We start from the raw sequence: 22,197 nt of genomic DNA, 5'->3' as shown, positions 1-22,197 counted from the left end.
ACTCATGGATTTCTCATATAGTGAACAAAAGCATTCAATAAAACCAATAGGACGAGAAAAATCGTTACCCGCATTCATCAATTCAACGTACGTCGGTGAATATCTTCATGTGAAATTTAAGACGATAATGTTAGGCTTCTATGATTAGTCCAACAAATTGTTTGTGTTCGCCTGCACCTATACACAAAATGTGTGATCAAGGTACTCCTAAATACATAAAACATCAGTCGGAAATGCGATGTTTAAACTTACATCGGTCCTTGGACCGATAAGGAATCCTAGATGTATATATCGTGATGATGATCTTTAATAATGCATCCAAAGTTAGAGGTAAAACAAGTTTCTTTACGTTTCCAAGTCTAATGGGGTTTAGAGTGAAAATGAAAGTGTGGGTTGTCATTATAAAAACTAGGCGTCATGGCTAAACTCCCTCAATAGACCGATATATGCTGAGAGGTGTTCTTTCCAAGGCATGAAAATGTTGGTTGTAATGCTCTATGATGATCTTGGATATGACATTTTGACTATGTATTGATTCATTGGTTTATGAATGCATTATTTTTCCCGTTATATGATTGGCATGTTTGTTATATTTCGGTAGATATCCTTGAATCATTAGAGAATGATTCTAAACTCCCTGGTCAGTTATCATTGTGGGAACGATGATGAATTAAGACTAGTATGAGGTGTGATCGATGCATTGGATGCATATCACAATCATGGGTACCCGTTAGGAACAAGTGAGTGGATGACTCGCATGAGATTGTCACATGGATAGAGTCATGACTTGAATCTCATTCAGCGGTTCGTTCTTGAATCCTTAGACCTGAGATGTCTAGAGTATTTGATATGAAGAGTGGTGTGTCTTGACTGCGTCAAACGTCGTCTTTAACCGGATGATGATAACGTCGTTGCTCAGATATGTTCACAAATCATATAGAGATAGTAGATATGCAAAACAGAACGGTCACCTCCTTAACGAGAGAGATGTTGCTGGGTCCCTCATGGAAATCGGACTGTGAAAAACGCGTGGCCACACTATAGATGAAGTTGCATCTATTTTATTAGTCGATTTGCCAATATGAGAAAGCGGTTGAACTTAAAGGGTGGCTCTAACCATGCCCTTGTTCAACAAATGATATCGTGAGACAAAAGATCAGAACTTGAACTGTTAATGCCTTAGTTAGATCACATCTAACTCAATTCTAGGTGGGTGGTCATGGCGTCTTGCTAGAGGTTAACCATGACTTGTGATTCGAAAAAGGTTACCGAAGCCACTACCACTTAAAATGGGCCTGCAGGGTCACACACCACTAGGGATAGACTTATACGTGAAGAATCCGAAGAATGGAAATGAGATTTGACCGAAACGAGTATGAAAAATGATATTGTTTCACGTTTGGTCAGCCCAAGGAGCCCGAACTCAGAGATGCAATCCATGTACGACAACAAAGTGTGTGGACTTTGGTCGACTCGTTCGATGGTATTAAAACCATTGGATGTAAGTGGGTTTTCAAGAAGAAAACCGACATGGATGGCATCGTGCATACCTATAAAGCACGACTCGTCGCGAAAGGATTTCTGCAGATTCATGGTATAGACTATGATGAAACCTTTTCACCAGTCGTGATGCTTAAATCCATACGGATTCTGTTAGCTATAGCTGCGTATTATGACTACGAGATATGGCAGATGGACGTCAAGACCGCATTCCTTAACGGGAATCTGCTCGAGGATGTGTACATGACACAACCCGAGGGTTTTGTCGATCCTAGGAGTCCGAGGAAGATGTGCAAGCTTTATGGACTGAAACAGGCTTCGAGGAGCTGGAATCTTCGATTTGACGAGGCAGTCAAAACGTTTGGCTTCCTGCAAAATGAAGATGAGTCATGCGTTTACAAGAAGGTCAGTGGGAGCGCAGTGATCTTCCTTTGCTTTATGTAGATGATATATTGCTCATCGGAAATGACGTTCCTACTTTGCAAGGAGTGAAATTCTGGCTAGGATCGGTCTTTTCGATGAAGGACTTAGGAGAAGTCGCCTATATTTTAGGCATCAAGATCTATAGAGATAGATCAAGAAGGCTTCTTGGCCTAAGTTAGAGTACATACATTGACAAGGTCTTGAATCGGTTCAGGATGCAAGACTCCAAGAGGGGTGCCTTGCCAATGGGATATGACATGGCTCTTAGCAAGACTCAGCGTCCAAAGACACAGGATGAGCATTAGCGCATGAGTAGGATTCCATATGCTTCGACAATTGGATCCATCATGTACGTCATATTGTGTACTCGTCCGGATGTATCATATGTATTGAGCATGACTAGTAGATATCAGTCTACACCAAGTGAGGCTCACTGGATTGCAGTCAAGAACATCCTTAAGTACTTGAGAAGGACTAAGGATTTGTTCTTGGTGTATGGTGGATTGGAAGACGAGTTCGCTATAAGTGGTTATACCGATGCTAGTTTCCAGACCGACAGAGATGATTTCAGATCGCAGTCAGGTTAGGTTTTCTGCCTGAACGGCTATCAGTTGGAAGAGTTCCAAACAGCCAACCGTGGCAGATTCGACTACAGAAGCCGAGTACATAGCATTATCAGATGTAGCTAAGGAAGCTGTTTGGATTAGGAAATTCGTGGGAGACCTGGGCGTCATTCCTAGCATTGCAGATCCCATTGAGTTGTACTATGACAATAATGGTGCGATTGCGCAAGCTAAGGAACCCCGGTCACACCAGAGATCCAAACACATACTCAGGCGATTTCACTTGATCAGAGAAATCATCGACAGAGGAGATGTGAAGATAAGCAGAGTGTCGACAGACGATAATATTTTCGACCCATTGACGAAGCCTCTCCCTTCGTCTAAGCATGAAGATCATGTTAGGGGTATGGGGATTAGATACTTGTAGGATAGATCATAGAGAGCATAGTGGGAGATTGTTGGTTGTAATGCTCTAGGATGATCTGTGATATGACATTTGACTTTGTATCGATTCATTGGTTTATGAATGCATTACTCTTCCCGTTATATGATTGACATGTTTGTTATATTTCGATATCCTTAAATCATTAGAGAATGATTCTAAACTCCCTAGTTAGTTGTCATTGTGGGAACAATGATAAATTAAGACTAGCATGACGTATGATCGATGCATTTGATGCATATCACAATCATGGGTACTCGTTGAGAACGAATGACTGGATGACCCGCATGAGATTGTCAATGGACAGAGTCATTACTTGAATCTCATACAGTGGTTCGTTCTTAGATCCTCAGACCTGAGATGTCTAGAGTATCTGATATGAGGAGTGGCGTGTCTTGACTGCATCAAACGTCGTCTTTAACGGGATGATTATAACGGCGTTGATCAGATACGTTCACGAATCATATGGAGATAGTAGACATGCAATATGAGACTTGTCACCTCCTTAACGGGAGAGATATCGCTGGGCCTCTCGTGGAAATCGGACTATGAAAAACGCGTGGCCACGCTATAGATGAAATTGCATCTATTTTATTAGTCGATTTGCCAAGACGAGAAAACGGTATAACTTGATGTTGGTTTAGTGCTCTATGATGTATTGTTGTATGAGCTTTATTTAGATACATTTGATGTATTGACACTTTCTATGGTTTTATGGATAAGTGTTTGATTCATTACGTATTGTGCATGCTTTAATATGTTATGAAATCCATGTATATCATTGTGGGAACAATGATATACTAAGACTAGTATGATGTGTGATTGATGATCATAGAGATGATCATAGGTATTGGATACGATCATAGAGATGATCATAGGTATTGGATACGATCACAATCATAGGTATTCATTGGAGAACGGAATACTGGATTGACCCGCATGAGATTGTCACATGGACTAGCGTCATGACTTGAATCTCATATGACGGTTCCATGAAATTGGATCCTATGACCTGAGATATCTACGGAATCCAACATGAGGAGTTGCGTACTTTGAATGCGTCAAACGTCCTGCGTAACAGGAGGACTATAAAGGCGTGTAAAGGTACGACACAATCATGTGCTAGATTGTAGATAGTCAAGATAGGATTTGTACCTCTCGTAAAAGAGAGAGATATCGCTGGGCCCCTCGTGTGAGCGAGACTGTAGAAATGTGTGGCCGCACTATAGACGAGCGTCGTCTATTTCACACAGTCGAACTCAGTGAACGAGAAAGCAGTCGAATCAGATAAGGTGGCATGTCCATGCCTTATGTTCGACATATGATATCGTGATACAAAAGGATCATCAAACGAAATCATCAGTGACGTTCGTAAGATCACGAACAAACTCTATTCGAGATAGGTAGTCATAGTGTCTTGCTAGAGACCGCCTATGACTTGTATAACCAAAATGGAGATTTCAGGTTATACTGCTATATCGGATGAGCCTACAGGGTCACACACACAGGAAAAGACAAACGCGCGAGAAAAGACGGGAAAATCCCGGTGGAACGAAGGCCAGACCGTTCGGTCCAGAGGTCTAGACCGATCGGTCCAGCCAGCCCAAACTGATCGGTCCAGACACGTGGACCAGTCGGTCCAGAGGTAATGTGCAAATGTTGCTCGGTCCGAAAAATATTCCAGACCGATCGGTCCAGAGGCCTGGACCAATCGGTCCACAGGTAAAAGCTCCAGACCGATGAGTCTAGACCTGGACCAATCGGTCCAGACGTCGGGATTTTCTTAACTCACTCTAATTAGGGTTTTAAGTGGAAAAAACTTTGGGGAACACCTCCTAACCTTGGGAGCTCGATTTCAGACCTTTTTGAGAGGTTTTTGAGTGAGAGAATCCTAAAGTTAAATCCCTGAAACCCTTGCGCAAAGAAAAAAGCATTCTTCAGTCCTAGCAGACGTGTTCCAACCGTTGGAATCCTTTCCGTCATGTGGATACGTGTAGAGGGCGATGTATTCTTCCTGCCTTAAGTGATGGGACGAACACATCAATTGATACGGGCCCCGTATTGATTGAGGTAAGCGTTCTAACGTTTCTACAAGATCATGCATGCTAGGTTTTAGGGTTTCATCAAAAATTTTGTTTTATATCCGCTGCGCAAACCCTATAACCGATCTCTTAGGAATTAGATTCGCTTTAGAGATCCCAGGAATCCCAACACTTGAAGGGTGGCTCAAATCATGTCCTTGTTCATCATATGATATCGTGAGACAAAGGATCAAAACTCGAGCTGTTACTGCCTTGGTTAGATCACCTCTAACTCAATTCAACGTGGGTGGTCACTGCGAACGGTCTCAGCCTTTTGACTCGGTCTATTTAGAGTTGACTCGATCCGAGTCAAGATTTGACTCGACCGAGTCAAAACATCAGCCAAGCCCAAAAACATTTTCTGGGCTTCGACTCTCATGTTCACCTAAGTGGAACTGACTCGGTCCGAGTCAAATACTAACTCGGTCTGAGTCAAAAGGCTGAGACCGTTTCTCGACATTGTGATTTGATTTGAAAACTGTTTGTTCGGCCAAATCCAAGTCTTCCTTTCCGATACTTCACATGTAAGTCCGTCCCTAATGGTGTATGATCCTGTAGGCCCATTCGCAGTGGCAGTAGCCTCGAGAACCATTCCTGATCTACAAGTCATGGTTAGTCTCTAGCAAGACACCATGACCACCCACGTTGAATTGAGTTAGAGGTGATTTAACCACGTTGAATCGAGTTCTGATCCTTTGTCTCACGATATCATATGATGAACAATGGCATGGTTTGAGCCACCCTTCAAGTTCAACTACTTTCTCGTCTTGACAAATCGACTAATAAAATAGATGCAACTTTATCTGTAGCGTGGCCACGCGTTTTTCATAGTCCGATTTCCACGAGGGGCCCAGCGATATCTCTCCCGTTAAGGAGGTGACAAGTCCCGTATTGCATGTCTACTATCTCCATATGATTCGTGAACGTATCTGATCAATGTCGTTATAATCATCCGTTAAAGACGACGTTTGACGCAACCAAGACACGCCACTCCTCATATCAGATACTCTAGACATCTCAGGTCTGAGGATCCAAGAATGAACCGCTGCATGAGATTCAAGTCATGACTCTGTCCATGTGACAATCTCATGCGGGTCATCTAGTCACTCGTTCTCAACGAGTACCCATGATTGTGATATGCATCCAATGCATCGATCACACATCATGCTAGTCTTAATTTATCATTGTTCCCACAATGACAACTGACTAGGGAGTTTAGAATCATTCTATAATGATTCAAGGATACCAAAATATAACAAACATGCCAATCATATAACGGGAAGAGTAATGCATTCATAAACCAATGAATCGATACAAAGTCAAATATCATATCACGGATCATCCTAGAGCATTACAACCAACATTAGGATCATATAGTTTGTTGTTAGGGTTGTGCATTCTCATATAGTATTTAGAACATATAAGATTACGTGCATAAAACCATTTTGAGCATTGATGTGGTGATCTATGACATGAGAGGGTAAAAACTTCCTGAAAACATTGTAATCCGTTGAACGTGGTTATGTTTTGCTGAATTGATTGTTTGACCTTTTAGGATTGTCTAGAATGGCTTATATATGGGATAAAAATCGTTGGTTGGAACCCATGTGACCGATGTTGTCTAGCCAAGTAGAAAAGTTTCTATAAGAACCGTTTCCATGTTTGCTGAAATCGGTAAAGTCTGTTATCAAATGTATTCTTATTTCTTCATGTGTAGAAAAAGATAGTGAGCATCTCGACACTCCGCTGTCATTATCTTGTCAATGAAAATTGTTCGAGGACATGAGTGCATCGATTTGATGGTTCGGGGCTAAGTTGTGAGTCGGGTTATCCAATAAACAAAATCGAAAAAAAATTGATTAGGACCCTTCAAAATCAACGTCCTAGGAACCCGAGATGCTAGCAAAAGAAAAAAAAAAGAGAGAAAGTCTAGCTAAATGAGAAAAAAAAGAGAGAAAGAGAAAAAGAATGAATGCCGAAAGCGTAGACTAGATACGATTAGGTAGAATGGTATAATAGGTTCGAGAAACATTCTTGATAGATGATTGAAGTCCTTAGATTGGTTCTAGGTAACAGTATAGATCCCACGGCTAGGAAAGATTATCCTTTAGAGAGGGAGATCATACTAGACAGACTTGATCATTGTTCACGGGGATCTAGGTCGGATAGAGGTTTCGCTCTCGATTATCATTTTGAGTTATGTCATTGTCTCGCCCTCCTTTCAGACCATTTTTCACGGAGTATTTTCTCGAGGACGAGCAAAGGTTTAAGTCTGGGGGAGTTTGATAACACATATTTCGGGTGACGTTTTGATATAGGATGTCTAGCGTATTTCACTCGATTTTACATATTTGTAGACATTCTAGGGCAAATTTGGTTTTGATATTGGTTGGTTGTGTTCTTGGTGTTTAAACAGGAATCCACACATAAAGAGAGCAAAAGAAGTAGAAAACATGGATTGCGGAACATCACGGACGAACCGAAAACATTTGGAGTTGTTTCGGAGAATAACCTCCTCTAGTGATCTTGGAGTCTATGCGTAGATATCAAAGAGATCTTTCCAATGATGTAGAGAATGCATGATTTGGACTTGTAGAGTGAAATTTATTGGACTTGAAAGATCTAACTTTTCTGATGTTGGAGCAGGAGGTTATGAGCAAATTGGTGAAGCCCGTCAAAACTGCGATGTGACACAATCGTGTCACTTGTGTAGACACGATCAGGTCATTTAAAATCCGGAAATCTTCCAAATTTACCAAAGGAAAGAGGAAATAATTAGGGCTAGCCTCCAAGGCCGAATTCATTCAGACTTTTGACAGAAAATACACCCTAGAGCACACAAAAGGGGGTGATTATCAAGAGGCAAGAGATCCGAGTAGAAGACGGAGATTACGAAGCCAGGAAATCGACTAAGTATTCTTTCTTTCTTCTATTTTACCATTGTTAGGATTTTGGAGATCCCTAAACATGCGTTCATAACGGTTTCTAGGGTTCCAATCTTGGGTTTCATGCAGCGGAATATATAAAACGAAACCCAATCAACAGATCTTGCATATAATGATAAAAGGTATCGTTATACCAGCCTGTTTCGATCCAAGGACCTGTCACAAATACTGAAATCAAGCGCTCTGTACAGTTAGTCCACACTCACGGGCTTGCGTCTGCTAGAACGTGATCTAGAGGTCGGGAACAAAAACCGAAGCACTCCCCGAGAGAGAGAGAGACGGCGGCCGCGAGTTAGAGAGAGAGAGACGAAAATTTCACTCTTAATTATGTTTAGAGAAACATAATTATAAACATGATTAGGGTTTCATTAAACCCATTGGGTCTAATGGGCCTTCACTTAACTATTAAGTTTATTAAAGCCCATTAGTCTTATTAGATATCATATGGGTCCATTAAACCACTTAAACCCATCCAATGGATTTCTAATCAGTTTCGCAAATCGATCGTGGTCAGAGCACCATATCCATCAATCTCCCACTTGCTCTACTCATGATCGAGTTTCAGTCTATCACAATAGACCATCCCAAGCACGCTCCAGAAAATAGTAACAGCCCTACGTGTGTGACCCTGTAAGCCCGACCAACGCAGACATAGTTCCGAAACCATTTTGGACTAATAATCATAGGTGGTCTCTAGCAAGACACTATGACTCCTTTGTCAGACTAGGTTAGTGTGATCTAACGAGCCACGTAACATTCAACACTTGTGTTCTTTTTGTCACATTAAATCAAAACAGAGACATGGAACAAGTCATCTCGTCACATTTTGACTGCTTTCTCGTTCGTTGAGTTAACTGAACATACAGATGACTCTTCATCTGTTTGCGCGCGTTTCAGCTCAACTCACTCGAGGGGCCCAGCATATCTCTCTCTTCACATAAGAGATGAACAAAATCCCGTCTTGGCTCTTTACTACCCTCTATATGATTCATGACATTCCCAACTACAACCGTTATAGTCGTCCTTTTACAGTTCCGACGTTTGACTATGTCAAAGAAAATCACTCCTCATGCCGGATACATATAGAAACCTCAGGTGTTAGGACTCAGCGAAAAATTACATGAGATTCAAGTCATGACGTCAAGTCCATGTGATAATCTCATGCGGGTCATCTAGTATTCATTCACAAATACCTATGATCATGATCCGTATCTAATACACTATGATCATCTCTATGATCATCCATCATGCATCATACTAGTCTTTATTCGTTAATGTTCCCACATTAACGATCAACTAGAGAATTTAGTATTATTACGATAATAATACATGGATAACATTATTAAACAATAACATGCAATTTGAATAATAATCAAAAGAAAAACATATTTCCATTCATCATAATGAATCCAAGTACAATAAATAAAGTGTTTGTGCGAATAATCATGTCTAGAGCATAAAACATCACAATCTCCAAATGCTCTAATCATAATCAACTAAATGTCTAATCCCCATCAACCTAACATGAAATTCATGTTTCGACGAAGGGAGAGGCTTCGTCAACGGGTCAGGATGTTGTCATCTGTCGATACTCTGCATATAATCACATCTCCTCTGTCTACGATTTCTCTAATAAGATGAAATCGCCTGAGTATGTGTTTAGATCTCTGGTGTGACCTTGGTTCCTTGGCTTGCGCAATCGCACCATTGTTGTCAAAGTACAACATAATTGGGTTCGCAATGCTAGGAACAACGCCAAGGTCTCCAACAAACTTCTTGATCCAAACAGCCTCCTTTGCCGCATCCGATGCAGCAATATACTTAGTATCTGTAGTGGAATCTGCAACGGTGACCTGTTTGGAACTCTTCCAACTAACAACACCACCATTCAGAAGGAACACAAAACCTGATTGTGATCGACAATCATCCACGTCAGACTGAAAACTGGCATCGGTGTAACCACTTACAACGAGTTCATTTTCACGCCCACCGTAAACCAAGAACGCATCCTTAGTCCTGCTCAGGTATTTCAGGATGTTCTTTACGGCTATCCAGTGTGGCTCACCTGGATCAGACTGGTATCTACTCTTTAGACTCAATGCTAACGATACATCTGGCCGAGTACACTGCACGTCATACATGATAGATCCTATCGCCGAAGCGTATGGAATTCTATCCATGTGTTCTCGCTCATCAGATGTCTTTGGACATTGATTCTTGCTTAGAACTAAATCGTGCCTCATCGGCAAGGATACTTTCTTGGATTCTTGCATGCTAAACCGTTTTAGCATCTTGTCGACGTAAGTACTCTGACTTAGACCGATTAGCTTTCTCGATCTATCTCTATAGATCTTAACGCCTAGGATATAGGCAGCCTCGCCTAAGTCTTTCATCGCGAAATGCTTTCCTACCAAGACTTAACGTCTTGCAGAGTAGGAATATCATTTCCGATGAGCAAGATATCATCAACGTATAAGACCAGAAACACAACTGCACTCCCACTAGCCTTCTGATAAACGCATGGTTCGTCCTCATTTTGCGAGAAGCCAAGCTCTTTGATTGTCTCATCAAAACGCAGGTTCCAGCTTTTTGAAACCTGCTTAAGTCTATAAATAGACCTCTGAAGCTTACACACCTTCCTTGGATGCTCAGGATCTTCAAAACCCTCGGGTTGTGTCATGTACACATCCTCAAGCAGATTCTCGTTAAGGAAAGCGGTCTTGACATCTATTTGCCATATCTCATAGTCGTAATATGCGGCTATGGTAATGAGTATCCGAATGGATTTAAACATAGCGACGAGCGAGAAGGTTTCGTCATAGTCAATACCATGAATTTGTCGAAATCCTTTCGCCACCAATCATGCTTTATAGGTATGCACGTTGCCATCTATGTCAGTTTTATTCTTGAAAATCCATTGGCATCCGATGGGTATTATCCCTTCAGATGCATCAACCAAAGCCCATACTTGGTTGTCGTATATGGATTGCATCTCATACTTCATAGCCTCGAGCCATTTTTCAGAGTCCGGGTTCGACACAGCTTCTGAATATGATGTGGGCTCATCGTGCTCCATGAGCACGAGTTCATCATTTCCAGTCACGATAAATCCATATCTATCGGGCTCATGTCGAATCCTGCTCGATCCCCGAGGTTCATCAACGACAGGCAAAGTCACAACGGGGTGCGAGATAGGTTGAACTGTTTCAACTATTTCGCTAGGTCCAGCTTCAGTTTGTGGCTCTTGGATTTCTCCAAGATCAATCTTACTCCCACTAGTTTTCTTGGAAACGAATTCTCGTTCCAAGAAAGTCTCATCTCGAGCAACAAACACTTTGTTCTCAGTGGGGTTGTAAAAGTAATATCCCCTCGTTTCCTTGGGGTAACCAAAAAACTAGCCTCTCTCAGATATGGGTCCTAACTTGTCGGAAAGTTGGCGTTTCACGTAAACGTCACAACCCCAAATCCTGAGATAAGACATCTTGGGACTCTTTCCAACCCATATCTCATATGGTGTCTTCTGAACCGATTTTGAAGGACTTCTTTTCAGTATATAAGCAGCAGTCTCAAGAGCGTATCCCCAGAAGGATATTGGAAGATCAGTATGACTCATCATAGAGTAAACCATATCTAATAGGGTTCGATTCCTCTGCTCAAAAACACCATTCCACTGAGGTGTTCCGGGAGGAGTCAATTGTGAAACGATTCCACAATCTCTAAGATAGTCAGTGAACTCTTGGCTCATGTATTCACCACCACGATCAGATCGAAGTGTCTTAATACTCTTGCCAAGTTGATTCTCTACTTTGTTTCTAAACGTCTTGAACAATTCAAATGTTTCAGATTTATGCCTCATTAAGTAGACATAACCGTAATGACTGTAATCGTTGGTAAAGGTAACGAAGTAAGAATAACCTCCTCTGGCAAATGTACTCATTGGTCCGCATACATCACTATGTATCAGACTAAGGAGTTCATCCGCATGTTGTCCCTTTCCGGTAAAAGGACTCTTTGTCATCTTGCCTAATAAGCAAGATTCGCATGCCTCCATTGATCCAAAACACCATCTGAATGGAGTTTGGCGATGCGTTTCTCGCTTATATGACAGAAACGACAGTGCCAAAAGTAGGTTGGGTTCAAGTAGTTCTCCTTGTAACCCCTTGTATTGATATTATAGTCAGATTAGATGGTCCATTACTCAATACATAAAGACCGTTAAATAAGTAACCAGTACCATATAAAAAAATGTCTTTATATATCGAAAGAATCTTATTCTTAATCGAAAACTCAAAACCATCCAAGTCAAGATAAGAGATAGAAATGATGTTCCTCCTTATAGCAGATACAAAGTAACAATTACGCAATTCTAAAACATGTCAAGACGGTAAAAGTAAATCATAGTCGCCAACACACAATGTAGAAATCTTTGCTCCATTTCCGACGCGCAGATTCACTTCACCTCTCGCCAACGTTCTACTTCTTTGCAGACCCTGCACATTTCCAAAAATGTGTGAGGCACATCCGGTATCCAATACCCAAGATGAAGAAGACAAAACGTTAACTTCTATAACGTTGATACCTGAAGATGAAGCTTCAGCAAACCTCTTCTTCTTCAGATCCTCCAAGTAGAGATTGCAGTTCCTATGCCAGTGTCCAACCTCGTGGCAGTAGTGGCATTCTCCCTTGTTAGGTTTGGACTTCGGCAACACAACAACTTTTGCCTTCTTTGCCAATTCCTTGCCCTTTCCGTTTTCTCGTGGTCGCTTTCTGGAACTCTTTTCAGATTGCATGACAAGGATACTCTTATCAGTCTTAATATTTTGCTCAGCCGATACCAGCATCCCATGCAGCTCGGTCAAGCTCTTGTCCATTCCATTCATGTAATAGTTCAAGACAAAATGTCGAAAACTATCAGGAAGTGAATGGAGGACCATGTCCACCGCAAGCTCCTTGTGATCTTAGCGCCAAGTCGTTCCAGATCATCAAAATGACTCTTCATTCTGAGCACATGTGGACCGACATGACACCCGTTAGCCAACTTACAGTCCAAAAGGCCACACATAACCTTTAACCTCTCTGAGCGGGCTTTCTCTTCGAACATGAGCTTAAGTTGATCCATTATCATAAGCGTCCATACCATCAAACTGTTTGATCAGATCAGGAGTCATTATTCCAAGCATAAGGCAACTTACATCACGGTTGTCTTTCTTATGCTTCAAGTAAGCATCCTTGACAGCCCGTGATGCATTGTTCGGTAGCTCCTCATCGACGAACGATTCGTCGAGGATGTACTCCTTATCTTCGCTTCTGAGAACAATTCTCAAGTAGTGGCACCAGTCAAGGAAGTTCGCCCCATTGAGTTTTTCACGCTCAATAATCGATCGCAACGAAGGTGACGGATTTGGTACACTACCAGTTCCGTTGTTCGCCATCTACAGAATTTCAGACAGTATAACAAGAAGGTATAAATATATACAGAAAACAAGCAAAGAACAATTCCAAACATATCAACAAACAATATAGACAAAACATGATAAAAGCTTTCACTAAGATAATAACCCTCGGTATCCTCTTACGGGTACTAGGATCCCAATTCAAGAACATAATCCTTAAGTTTGCTTTGGCATTATCCCTTAAGATTATGCTAATCAGGTAGACAAATAATTTGTCAATCACATCCAATGTGATTCCTAGCAATCATGAGATCATAATATCACATACTATTGCATGTTGTATCTCATCTTGTACCATTGGGTCCAAAACCCTTTTGATGACTCAATTAAGCTCAAACTATATTCGAGTTCATGGAATGAAATAACTTGGTACACCTCGCGTAGGCGAAACCTATACCAAATTATCTCTTCCATCCCGTCTCACAAAGATAACTCGGTGCACCTCGCGTAGGCAAAACCTACACACAGATGATCGATGCCTTGACGAATACCTTATTAATGGGTGGTGTTGGGATTTCTGGGATCTCTAAAGTGAATCATATTCCTAAGAGACCAATTCTAGGGTTTGCGCAGCGGATGTAAAACAAAATTTATATGAAACCCTGGAACTATGCATGCATGAATCGTAGAAACGTTAGAACGCTTACCTCAATCGATCCGGGGCCTGTATCAATTGATGTGTTCGTCCGACCACGAAAGGGAGGAAGATTACCTCGCCCTCTACACGTATCCACACCTCGGGATGGATTCCAACGATTGGAACTTGTCTGCTAGGACCCGAATCTGCTATTCGGTATTGTGCTTCGAGAAAACTAGACTTCAATCACTTCTTAGACCTTTTTGGATCACCCCAAAAGTCTTTAGAAGCTTGCCAAAATCGGCTCACTTTATTAGGGTTTTAATCTCCTTCTTATAAAGTGATTTAACCCTAATTTCGGTTTAATTTTCGAAAAACCCGAAGGCCAGAACAGACGGTCCAGATTTGCACGTGGATCATCCGTTCGAGCATGCCAGAACGGACGGTCTGTGATCCGTCGACCGTCCGTTCCAGACCTTCCGGAACGGACGGACCATGCTCTGGACCTGGACCGTCGGGTCTGGCCCTTCTGGTCCGTCGGGTCTGGACCCTTCTGTCTCAGTTTTTCGTCGTTTTCTCGCGCATTCGTCCTTCCCTGTGTGTGTGACCCTCACTACAAAAAAACCCCAAATTCCAGCCGGTGAATCCGTTGGAAAAGGCCGAAAATCCGTTGGAATCCGAAATTTCCAACGGATTTCCAATGGATAAATTCGTTGGAAAAAGGTCGTTGGAAAATCGATTCCTTGGAAATCCGTGGCAATTTCCAAATGGAATTCCAACGCAACAATCTGTTAAAATATTTCAATCGTTTCCAACGGAAAATTCCGTGGTATAATTCCAACGGATTTCCAACGGGTAATCCGTGGCAAATTTTCCACGGATATACGTTAGAATATCCATTAGAAAATTTCTAACGGATTTACAACGGCGTTTTCCACGGATATCCGTTGGAAATACCGTTGGAATCATCGTCGGAATGTTACAACGGTATTTACAACGGCTAGGTTTATCCGTTGGAAAAATATAACGGATATCCGTTGAAAACGTGTGTTGGACATTTGCAACGCTATTTGTGACGGACATCCATTGGAATTTATAGGTATTTCCAACGGATGTCTGTAGGAAAAGAAAAAAAATTAATAAAAAATAAAATAAATATTTAAAAATAAAATAATAATTATTTTATTTTTAAATATTTATTTTATTTTTTTATTAATATTATATATATTATATATATTAATTAATATATATATATAATAAAACAAAATTAAAATTAAATATTAAAATAAAAAAATTGTTAAAATATTACAGAAAATTTAAATTAATTGGCACTACGGGTTTCTTCGTCTTCACTGGTCCCGAGATTACGTATCGTCGTATCTCTCCCGAACTTGGCGGTGTGTTGTGGAGTGACCAATCACCTCGCATAAGCTCAACAATTTGTTCGAGGTTACTCACTTGTTGTCTCATCGCCGCTAACTGTTGTTCGAGTGTCTCGATCCGCCGTTGTTGTTCGAGATCACTCTGCATGTCGGGAGGAATTGCAGCACTGAAATCATCAAATAAATCTCGCTGTAATCCTCCCAATCCATAGATGCGGCCCTTATTTGGAGAGACTGTCTGAAAAATGTATAAAATATTTAAAATAAATTTAAATTACTAAAATTTAATATTTATAAAAAAATATTAAAATTTTTATCTCCACATAGCAACGATCTTGATCTGATGCGGAGAGGTCGGATGAAGAACCTGTTGAGTCGCCAACTTTTGTGAGAGTTGGGTAAGTCTCTGAGTCACCGTGCCTACAACGCATTCAACACGGGGATCGACATATGATGGCGTTCTTCAACTCTACTACTGTTGTGTGTCCGAGCGACCAACTCTACAATTGATGGCGTTCTTTCCATTTCTTTCTCCTAATATATATATATATATATATATTATAATAAAATTATTAACGCAATAAAAATTCTTCAATTAAAAAAATAAATTAAAAATTAAGTTTTAAATAATACCATCTCTTTTTGCCGCTTCTTGAATGATTTAGCACCGGAGGTATGACGATGAGGACCATCACCCTCGATTCTTTGGGCCAGACGACTTTGTTTCACCTTGGAACTCTTATTCTTGAAATGGTCCGAGTTCTAATGCGCAACAAGCTGTTGATACAAATCATTTGTTGCCCACTCCGGTGGCAGTCCATGCAGCTGATGACGACATTTGGCATTGTTCATCATTTGTTTCAACCGCTGCATGCCGAGCTGGTTGAACTCTTTGTAAACTTTATCGGTGTACTTTTTTTTCCACCGAAAAAATTGCTTTATAAAAGAAAATTAGAGTTAGTGATAAATTTTTCTATTTAAATGAATTTTAAAAAATAACTTACGATGAATGAGTGCCATCAAGAATGTTTCAGGTTGTCCGATACCACCATCCAACAGTAGTAGAGTTGAGGAAAATTAGACATTATTATTGTCGTAAATTTTTTCCTCAACTCTTTATCGTTAACCCCAAACCTAATAATAACATTTTATTATTAATACTAGTTAATAATATAATTAAAATAATTATTTAAATAAATTAATTTAAAACATTACCATAACGCCCCGTCAAGTTCGGGATCAATCAGCGGGACCTTGCGAGTTTCGAAGAAGTTTAAAACCTCCTCTACCTTCTCCAGAGTTATGTCAACCTCTGGGAATAGTGGTGGTGCATCTGGCGGATCTGGAAGACGAGAAGGTGGTGGCGGCGGCGATGGCGGTGCTCCAGAAGAACCCGTCAACAATCCACCGGATCCGGAAAATTGCCTACGAAACTGAAAGAAACAATAGTTACCATTTTTTTGGAGGTGTTTTTTTTTTTGTTGCGAGTTTGAGTGAGGAGGAGGAATGGGGGGCTCGGTTTATATAATCGAAAATTCCAACGGATTTCCAACGGGCATCCGTTGGAATTCTGTGTGCGCATTTAATGTCCTCTGATATTTTCCAACGGATGCCCGTTAGAATTTAGATTTCCAACGGGCATCCGTTGAAAAATATCTGGATTGTCGCGATAGACGCCAGATGCGTCGAACGGATTTAATGTTTCAGTTTTTCCAACGGATTTCCGTTGGAAATCTATATTCTAACAGGCATCTGTTGGAATATTTGGACAGATTTAATGTTTCACCAATCACAACGGGTGTCCATTGGAAATTTCCAACGGACACCCGTTGTAATACTGGTGACGATTCGATTGCTGCGCTTCAATTCCAACGGACATCCGTTGGAAAACTTGTGAAAATTCGATTCCGCATCCGTTGGAATTTAACATTTAAAAAAAATGAAATAAATATGAAAATATTCTTCAAAATACAATAAAAAAAACAAGTCTACATAGAATCTTCATCACTTTCATCATCCGGAGTTGTATCATGGTCCGAAATGAATTCGTCGATATCGTCTTGTACGTTTGACGAATCGTCAAGTAACTCGTTGTCTATGTCAGGAAGTGCAAGTGTATCGTCGTAATCATCTAGTTGGATAGGAAGAACCGGATCTTCGAGTTGCTCTTGCATTGGCTCATCGAGATCTTGTGTTGTCGACGAATCCACGATTAATCTTTGTGGATTAATCTTCAAAATAGCTGACCTTGATCTTTCCGTCGTCGTTTCACCGATGTCGCAGAATGTTTCGGATATGGAATGAAGCATACTTAGTCTGCGTGATCTGAAAGTATAAAAGGATCGTACTTTGCATATGAACGTTTCGGGTTTATGTCAACACCTCCCCATCGATTTTTCCGTGAGCCGCGTCCCGACGTTGTATCAAACCAATCACATCTGAATATGATTGTTTTCAACCCGACTAATCCTGGATACTGGAGTTGGAAAATCTGCCGAAGAACTCCAAAGAAATCAGGATCTTCAGATGACCCGCTTTCTATACAAACTCCGTAATTGAACGTGGATTTATGTTTTCCATGATCGTAAGTGTAAAACGTGTATCCTCGGGTGAACATTATCGGCCAGCAAATGATTTTTCTCCCAGGTCCATGTGATATATCTCTGATCCATGCTGGAATTCTATCACTGCATGACCGAATCTGCGCATAAAATCGATATGATGTATTAAATTAATTACTTCGATATGACTAATAAAAACACATACATGCATATATATATATATATCATAGTCTCAAAGACAAGACTTACATAGTCTCGAAGCCAAGATGCATAATGTTGTTCCTTCATTCCTTCAAGTTCCTCTCTACTTAGATTATGATATGTTGTCAAGACATCCTCGTCAAAAAGTCTTAAAAACATGTTATTAGGAAAAAAATATACATGTATAATTAATTCAATAATGAAGTCATTTGAGATTCAAAATGTGTACCTTTCGTATGGCTTAATTCTTCACAGTTCAACAATATATATGTGGCGATGTGATTGTACTCTTGTACAGTTAACCAATATTCTTCAGACTTGCCTCCGAGTCGTCCAGTAGGTTGAAAACTTTCGGCAATAAGTCTGAAACATGAATCATATTGGTAGAGATAACTTCTATCGTCTTCGTTGGTAGCCCTCCTTTTCTTCGTCTGGATATGAGATTCAAAATAGAAAGAACTGAAGTCGGAGATCTCCTCTAACAAGTACTGTTTGACTTCTTCTTGAGATGGAAAAAAAATCGCTCAAATGGATACATCCATCTAAACTGTACTGGACCACCGTATATCGCCTCATCTGGTAAATGAATAGGTAAAGTTCCATCACATCAAAAAATGAAGGTGGAAATACATTTTCCAAGGCGCAAAGTATCTCAGGGATGTTGCCTTTCAAAACTTCTAGGTTACTTCTTCTCAAAGATCTTGCACATATATCTCGGAAGAATGTGCTGATACCGCATAACGCTCCGTGGACACTGGGTTTCAATAGCTCCGCAAATGCAATGGGAATGAGTCTTTGCATGAATAAATGGCAATCATGACTCTTCATTCCCATAACCTTTAATGAATCAGTATCAACGCATCGCATCAACTTGGATGCATATCCATCAGGGAATTTAACCTCTTCTTTTAACCATTTAAACTAGACCATTTTACCTGGTCTTGTGAGTCTGAATATCGACACTGGTGCGTGACCATCACGTGTAAACTCCAACTCTTTTATCTTGCATATATCTTTCAAATCCTTCCTCGAGTTGATGTTATCTTTACTTCTCCCTGACACATTCAGAATGGTGTTGATGATGTTATCAAAAAAGTTTTTCTCTATATGCATAACATCTAGATTGTGTCGAAGCGTTAGCAAACTCCAGTAAGGCAAATCCCAAAAAATACTACGCTTATATCAGTTATGTCAATCACCAAATCCTTTGCACTTCTTATACCCAAAATTACCTCCACATTGCACAGAAGCTTGCAAACATCCAAATATCCACTATTTATTCGCTCAGAATAAATTTCTTCTCCGGTTTGCATAACAGGACCTTCCTCAGTAACGATTTTACCTTTGGTAAAAAGCGTACGATTTTGTCTCAATGGATGATTCCTTGGAAGAAATCTGCGATGACAGTCAAACCAGCACAACTTTCTCCCATGTCTCAATTGAAATGCTTCGGTTTCCTCCATGCAAAACGGACATGCAAGTCTTCCATGTGTGCTCCATCCCGATAGCATGCCATACGCCGAAAAATCACTGATCGTCCAAAGAAGAACCGCTCTAAGTGTAAAATTTTGTTTCACACTTACGTCGTAAGCAGGGACTCCAATGTCCCATAAATCCTTCAACTCCTTTATGAGCGGCTGTAAATACACATCAAAACTCTTCTTCGGATGTTCTGGCCCAGGAATCAACAATGTCAAAAACATAAATTCTCTTTTCATGCACATCTCAGGTGGTAAGTTGTACGAAGAAAGTATAACGGACCATAATGAATACTGCATGCTAGACTATCCGTACGGACTAAATCCATCAGTGCACAAACAAAGATACACATTCCTAGGCTCAACAGCAAATTGAGGAAATACCATGTTGAAGTTTTTTCATGCCAAAGCATCCGATGGATGTTGCATTTCTCCATCAATGGCAGAATGCGAGGCATGCCATCTCATATGCGAAGCCGTTTGTTGTGATTCATACAAACGCTTCAATCTGTACGATACTGACATATAGAACATCTTTTTAAATGGAGTTTGTCTTCGTACATAATTTACACTTAACCAATTCTTACTCAGACGGTATCTGTTAGTCCCACAGAATTTACACTTAACCAATTCTTTTTCTTCACCCCAGTAGAGCATGCAACCATTTTTGCAAACATCAATCTTTTCATAAGGTATTTCCAAATTCTTCAACATAGCCTTCGTATCATAATACGATTCTGGAGCTTCATTATTTTCAGGTAAATATTCACGCAACGTTTGACAAAATGAATCCACGTAACTTTCGGTGACATTGTAATCCGTTTTCATACTCATTAATCTTGATGCGAGAGATAAACGAGACTGACCTTCTTTACATCCTTCATAGATAGGATGATTTGCCATATCCAACATGTCGAAAAACCGTTTTGTTTCGACGTTTGGCTCCTCTTGATCTTGTGATGAGTTTTGATCAACCAATGCCCCAGGAAAAACATATGTCACCATTTCAACATAAGGATTTCTTATAACATCTTCATCTACATCATACCTCTGCTCGGCCGACATATGTTGTCCCGTAATTGTGATTGTCCGAACTTCTTCTCCATGAAATCGCGAAATGTAATAGTCTTCCATAAATCCCCTTCGAAATAGATGTTTACAAACATCTTCTTGACTGCGATATTTAAAATTGCGACAACTTGTACATGGACATAACATTTTTCCACGTTCTTGGCACAACGGCTGAATGGAAGCAAAATTCATAAATTGTTCCAAACCGATAATGAATTCTTGCGTTACCTCTTTTGTAATCGGATCAAATCTTTCATATATCCACTGCCAGGACGAACGAATATTCGGATTTGTTGAAGAAGCCATTTTTGGGAGAATTTTTGGTGTAAGGATAATAGAAGAATGATTTAGAGAGTGGTTTGGGAGAAAAATAGCCGGATGGTTTAAATAGAAAAATATTCCAACGGAAATCCGTTAGAAATCCGTTGAATTTCGTCGACCGTTAAACATTCCAACGGGCATCCGCTGGAATATTTGCCGCGTTTGATAACGTTTGGATTTTTCCAACGGCGGCCCGTTGGAAATTATCGAACGTTATTTCCAACAGAATGCCCGTCGGAATTTGCGTGAGAAATTTCCAACGCTCATATCCGTTGACCTGCCGTTGGAAATTTCCAACGGATTTCTAACGGACGTATCCGGTACACATCCGTGGGAATTCCGTTAGAAATCCGTATTATTCCAACGGCTGTCCGTTGGAAATCCCGGATGTATCCGTTGGAATTTGGCCTTTTTTTGTAGTGCATGTAGGCTCATTCGATATAGCAGTATAACCCGAAATCCTATTTCGGATATACAAGTCATAGGCGATCCCTAGCAAGACACTATGACTACCTATCTCGAATAGAGTTTGTTCGTGATCTTACGAACGCTAGTGATGATTCCGATTGATGATCCTTTTGTATCACGATATCATATGTCAAATGTAAGGCATGCACATGCCACCTTATCTGATTTGACTCCTTTCTCGTTCACTGAGTTCCACTGTGTGTAATAAACGATGCTCGTCTATAGTGCGACCACACATTTCTACAGTCTCGCTCACACGAGGGGCCCAGCGATATCTCTCTCTTTTACGAGAGGTACAAATCCCATCTTGACTATCTACAATCCAGCACATGATTCGTGTCGTACCTGATACACGCCTTTATAGTCCTCCTGTTACGCAGGACGTTTGACGTATTCAAAGTACGCAACTGCTCATGTTGGATTCCGTAGATATCTCAGGTCATAGGATCCAATCATGGAACTGTCATATGAGATTCAAGTCATGACGCTAGTCCATGTGACAATCTCATGCGGGTCAATCCAACATTCCGTTCTTCAACAAATACCTATGATTGTGATCGTATCCAATACCCATGATCATTTCTATGATCATCTATCACACATCATACTAATCTTAGCACATCATTATTCCCACAATGATATACGACTAGGGAGTTTAGTATTGTTCATAACAATACATGGATTTCATAACATATTAAAGCATGCACAATACGTAATGAATCAAACACTCA

General features: G+C 40.5%; 1 protein-coding gene and 1 pseudogene across 1 annotated transcript; both read right to left on the bottom strand.

Moving 5' to 3' along the window:
* Nucleotides 1-12,330: 12,330 nt before the first annotated feature.
* LOC104825396 lies at nucleotides 12,331-13,386 on the bottom strand. Its single transcript, XM_010557719.1, has 4 exons — nucleotides 13,147-13,386; nucleotides 12,998-13,058; nucleotides 12,613-12,911; nucleotides 12,331-12,444 (listed from the first exon to the last, which is right to left on the bottom strand). The coding sequence occupies exons 1-4, from the start codon at nucleotides 13,384-13,386 to the stop codon at nucleotides 12,331-12,333; spliced, it is 714 nt and encodes a 237-aa protein (XP_010556021.1).
* A 1,919-nt stretch (nucleotides 13,387-15,305) lies between these two features.
* Nucleotides 15,306-22,197, bottom strand: part of LOC104825395 — a 28,082-nt pseudogene continuing 21,190 nt past the window's right edge.

This window comes from Tarenaya hassleriana, unplaced genomic scaffold (genome assembly GCF_000463585.1).
Source record: "Tarenaya hassleriana unplaced genomic scaffold, ASM46358v1 Cleome45, whole genome shotgun sequence".
In the NCBI taxonomy this organism is placed as follows: Eukaryota; Viridiplantae; Streptophyta; class Magnoliopsida; order Brassicales; family Cleomaceae; genus Tarenaya; species Tarenaya hassleriana.
Note: the sequence above shows the minus strand (reverse complement) of the source record. Positions and strands in the feature narration are given on the sequence as shown.

Coding starts and splice junctions, on each gene's coding strand:
- LOC104825396 (XM_010557719.1), bottom strand. CDS start 13,386: ATGGCGAACAACGGAACTGGTAGTGTACCAAATCCGTCACCTTCGTTG. Junction 13,059..13,146: donor ATAAGAAAGACAACCGTGAT/GTAAGTTGCCTT, acceptor GATCAACTTAAG/CTCATGTTCGAAGAGAAAGC. Junction 12,445..12,612: donor AATGCCACTACTGCCACGAG/GTTGGACACTGG, acceptor GGAAATGTGCAG/GGTCTGCAAAGAAGTAGAAC.